Raw genomic sequence first — 4,480 nt, 5'->3', positions numbered from 1 at the left:
ACATATACACATATATATACATACACATGTATGTATCATTTTTGATAAATAAAATAAAATAAAAAAATATTATAAAATAATTTTTTTTAATATAAAAAAATGTCATCATTTATGAAAAAAAAAATTGAATCAAAATTTATGTTTTTTGAAAAGCAAATAGTAGAATGACATGTGGTATGGTAAAATTGATGTTGGCATGGGTAGGATGTGTTATTTTTGTGTGGAGAATAGCCGCCTCCTACTTTTGTCTATGTAGGGATCAACGACTAGGGTGTGTCCCATTTTCATAATGATCAAATGCATGTGATATGATAAATTTGATATTATAATAATAATCGGATCCTACTTTTATCTATGTAAGAATTAGAATGAACAATTGATCCAAATTCTTAATTACCTAATTGAAACCCCCCCCCCAAAAAAAAAAAAAATAGAATACAAACATTTTTTTAAGTTTCATTAATTAATTAAAGATTCCGATCAATAGTATATTCTATGATCGTCACCCTATCATAAGAAAGTCGTCACGAGGAAAGACCACGATCCATTGTGGTAAAGAAAAAACATCATTTGAAAGGAGCTAGCTGACAGAAACTACACCAAAATACAGCAGAGAACGAGCCTATCAACTTCATTATGAGACTATCCTAATTGGATATAATGCTAGCAAAAATCAACCAGTGCACCATATGAACTTAGCGTGAGTGATGTATAGAAACAATTAAGGTTTCTCCAAAATAGATTTAAACAGATTCAATCAATAATGGGATAAAATTATACAGATCTGAAAAAGTCAAAGCACAAGTTTTTCCACTTGAGAAGAATCCATAAATTCTCATTAAACAGCTTCCATCAATAAAAATATACAGACTAGCAAAATGTCAGAGCACAAACTTTTTCACTTGAGAGGAGCCCATAAATTCTCCCATTAATCCAAGAGATTGTTGACTGTATCACAGAGAAGAAAATTTGATCAATAAAAAGGCTGGCCAAACAATCTACCAAGCACACTTTACTTATTCACAGGACAAAGCTCGACAAAAATGTTTGTGCTTTCAGTCCTTTGGAAATCCTTTGAAAATGCCCTGCTACAATCTACTACTTAAACTCTACAGAAGCAGCCAACATTTTTACAGTAGTCAAATACAAATGTCCTTGAAGTGGCTATGGAAGCAAAGGTGATTTAGAAAGGAGTGTCTCCTGACATTCTTGATTTCCCAGTGTGTCATACAGAGGCCGATCTTTAGTTTCAGGAAGGCCCAATACAAACAAACCGCTTATAATTATTGCAATTCCAAATAGACCGAAGGAAATAGCTGTGTTGCTATGGCCTATCACAACAATTACTGGACTCACAATTGCCCCTGCATAGATGGCTTGCCTGAGCATTGACATGGCCGAGTTTCGAACACTCGATGGAAACAATTCCAAGCAATAAATCAACATAACGTTGAACGCTGTAACTGCACTCAAAAACCCTCCTACTTCAGCAATTATCTGTGCCCAATTCTTTCTGTTTGCAGTTGAATTGGGAATATCTGGTATACCCAGTGAATAGAACACACACAGGAAGCAGAATATGCCACTCAATAGTGTCAACATTAGAATTGCCCTTCGACGCCCAGACTTAGCAACAATAATACTGGAGAAAATGGCCGCTGGAATCTCTGAGAGAGCGTTGAATGTGACACTCAGATATAAATTGAAGTCCAAACCTGCTACTCCAAAGGGCATTCCATAATAGATGAGCCCCAGCCCAGAGCCCACCGCCATTGTTGACATAAGTCTTCTGCGAGCCCATTGAGTTGTCCACAACAGTGATAAAGAAGACTCTGTTCGGCTCTCTGCAATACAGTCTTGTATCCCTACATTTTCTGGCAAAACTCTTCCGTTCAGTTCTGCCATTTTTCTTAAACATTTCAGGGCCTCTTGGGAATCTCCTCTGAGAAGAAGCCATCTGGGGGACTCCCAAATGAAAAGCAGCAGCAGCAAAGAATATGCCAGAGGAGGTATGGAGATATAGATGTACGTGTTTCTCCAGGAAAAGGAATTTCTGGTGAGGTAGGCGAGGGCTGGAAGTGAAAGAAATCCCAAGGTGAAGGAGAAAAATACAAGAAAACCAATAAGGCTTCTCCATCGGCGACCAACGAGCTCAGTAGAGAGAACCAGGCAATAAGTTCCCGTGGAGGATCTACCAAAACCGGTGAGAGCTCGGAGGAAAGAGTAGACCCAAATGTTGGGTGAAACAGAGGTTAAAAGGCCCATTAATGAAAGTATCATAGTGGAAAACACCAGAGTTCGTTTACGACCCAGCCAAGAATCTGCCAACGGTCCTACTATTATACAACCTGCAAAAGCCTCCTTTGTCTTAGATTTTCATAAGTTTTTACACTCAAGATCCTACTTTCACAGTCAAAAGATCCTATTTTATTTACTCTGTTCTTGTTTGATGCTTAAGAAGAGCCTTCTGATCTTTAACAAATAATTTAAGAACTCACCTAGTAGTGATCCCATAAAGAAAAACAGAGAAGGAAAGCCTGCTTGGATGGTGTTGGCACAAACAAGGTTCCACTGTGATATGACAGACACCTCTTTTCCTCTTTCCCACTCCCACAGTGTTGAGTCCATGTCACATATTGATGATTGTGGAGTGCACATTTCTGTTTCTGGTATTTGATTCCCATTAGTGCAGCGCCATGAAGGTTGGGCATCAGTAAAAATGGTGACAAAGGTGTGCTGGGCATCAAATGCCCAAGCCAAGGCAACAATTACCACTTGGAACAGCTGAGCTGGTCCAAAACCCCCAACATATGTTTCTATTATTTCATCAATAGAAAACATGTTTTTCTCAACTTCTTGCACTTGGATTAGCTCATCACTATCACTGTGCTTCTGCTCTTCCCAGGTGGGTGGATCCATTGCAGGCTATCTATGAGACCCAAAAGCCTGTAAATCTATGAAATAAGATCTTTGCAAGTTGGTTATTGATTGTTTTAGACTTTTATGCATGATTCCATAAAAGATAAGACATAAAAAGTATAATATCCTGGCACTAAATAGACTTCAAGAACAGCAGCCGCCTTGGTAAACATCAAACTCCTTTTAAAGGTTTTGATTTCCACGTCTCCCTTCTGTATTAATCAAATTCAATCTTCATTGATAGTATGCATTAAGTATTATGGTGGGCTATGCATTTCATTCATTATGGTGGACTGTCCATTTGCCACAGTACTCCCTTCTCTTTTTTCAGTCACTTCGATTAATTTCTTTTGGGTGGGTCTAACAAATGAAGCATAATCCATAAATTGTAGAATTTTAACCGATTAACTTTCTGTCGTGTTACACAGTTTTTGTAAGATATTCCAAGTATCATTGAATAGCAGCAAGATTTTCCTCTGTTCAATCTTAAAACACAATTTTCTCACGAATAGTAAGAATGTTTGTTTTAATCTTTCTGTGGTGCCCATGGAGGACGACAGGAGAATGTACCTGCTAGGCTGCTCGATATTATATTTGGCATATTGATTTGTCTATAATCTGTCATCCCACATCTTCAATGTTGGAGATATAATCTTAACTACCCTGCTGCATCCGTACATCAATTGTCAGCTTCTGTCAAATCCGAATGCTCCAAATAGCAGTCATATCTTAGCAAGCATGGAAGGCTGTGATTTTTCCTAGATTTGGATGGATCTTCATTTACTCCAACCAGGCCAACATACAATTGTAGGATTGTTATTTAATATTTTGATTTTTTCTCACTAAAAATGGTAGAAAATTCTATAATTATTGCAGCAGAAAAAACATCGGAGTTCAGTTGGTGTAATGACTAGCATAATGGTTATGCTGATGGGGTAAGAGAACCAATAGATAACATAGTTGTACTAACTATCATCTTATTGTTATGTTGATCCATTATCGGAATATTTGTCAACAAGTACTAGCGATTTTGAGTTGACAGTTACTATAACATCTTTAGTTAGGTATCAAGGACACTTTGAAATGTGTACTTTTTGACCTTTGTGTGCATTACTGATTCCACAACCATATCAATAGCTATAAGCAGTTAAGTGAATAATATGTGAGAGTACAAAAACAAAAAACCATAAGAAATGTAAGTTACTTTTCTTAGGACTGATAATTTTTTTTCTAATAATAATGTGTTTCTGTAGATATAAATAAATTTATATATTTTTGTAAACGCTTATTTGTTTTTAATTTATACTAATAATCATTTATTTAAATAAATAAAGATTTTGAAAATGTATATTTATTTTAAAATTATGAAACAAAAATAAATTGTTTATTTTACTATGGATTATGTAATTGTATTTTTTTAATTTGTATTAAGAGACTTATTTTTACTAATATTATAAATTAAAGATAATAGGGGACCCTCCTACGCCCAAGTTGAGATGCTGAAACAGATTCAGAGCCAGAAGACCATTGTTTGGGTGGAAGGACCTCAAGGATGGGCGAC

At 36.1% G+C, this 4,480-nt stretch overlaps 1 protein-coding gene across 1 annotated transcript; it reads right to left on the bottom strand.

Moving 5' to 3' along the window:
* Positions 1-949: 949 nt before the first annotated feature.
* Positions 950-3,198, bottom strand: LOC131058028 (organic cation/carnitine transporter 3-like). Its single transcript, XM_057992064.2, has 2 exons — positions 2,499-3,198; positions 950-2,348 (listed from the first exon to the last, which is right to left on the bottom strand). The coding sequence occupies exons 1-2, from the start codon at positions 2,917-2,919 to the stop codon at positions 1,165-1,167; spliced, it is 1,605 nt and encodes a 534-aa protein (XP_057848047.2). The 5' UTR covers positions 2,920-3,198; the 3' UTR covers positions 950-1,164.
* Positions 3,199-4,480: the final 1,282 nt, after the last annotated feature.

The sequence above is a fragment of the Cryptomeria japonica genome, chromosome 11, assembly GCF_030272615.1.
Source record: "Cryptomeria japonica chromosome 11, Sugi_1.0, whole genome shotgun sequence".
Taxonomy (NCBI): Eukaryota; Viridiplantae; Streptophyta; class Pinopsida; order Cupressales; family Cupressaceae; genus Cryptomeria; species Cryptomeria japonica.
This window is presented reverse-complemented; position numbering and strand designations above follow the sequence as displayed.

Coding starts and splice junctions, on each gene's coding strand:
- LOC131058028 (XM_057992064.2), bottom strand. CDS start 2,919: ATGGATCCACCCACCTGGGAAGAGCAGAAGCACAGTGATAGTGATGAG. Junction 2,349..2,498: donor CTTTATGGGATCACTACTAG/GTGAGTTCTTAA, acceptor AGGCTTTTGCAG/GTTGTATAATAGTAGGACCG.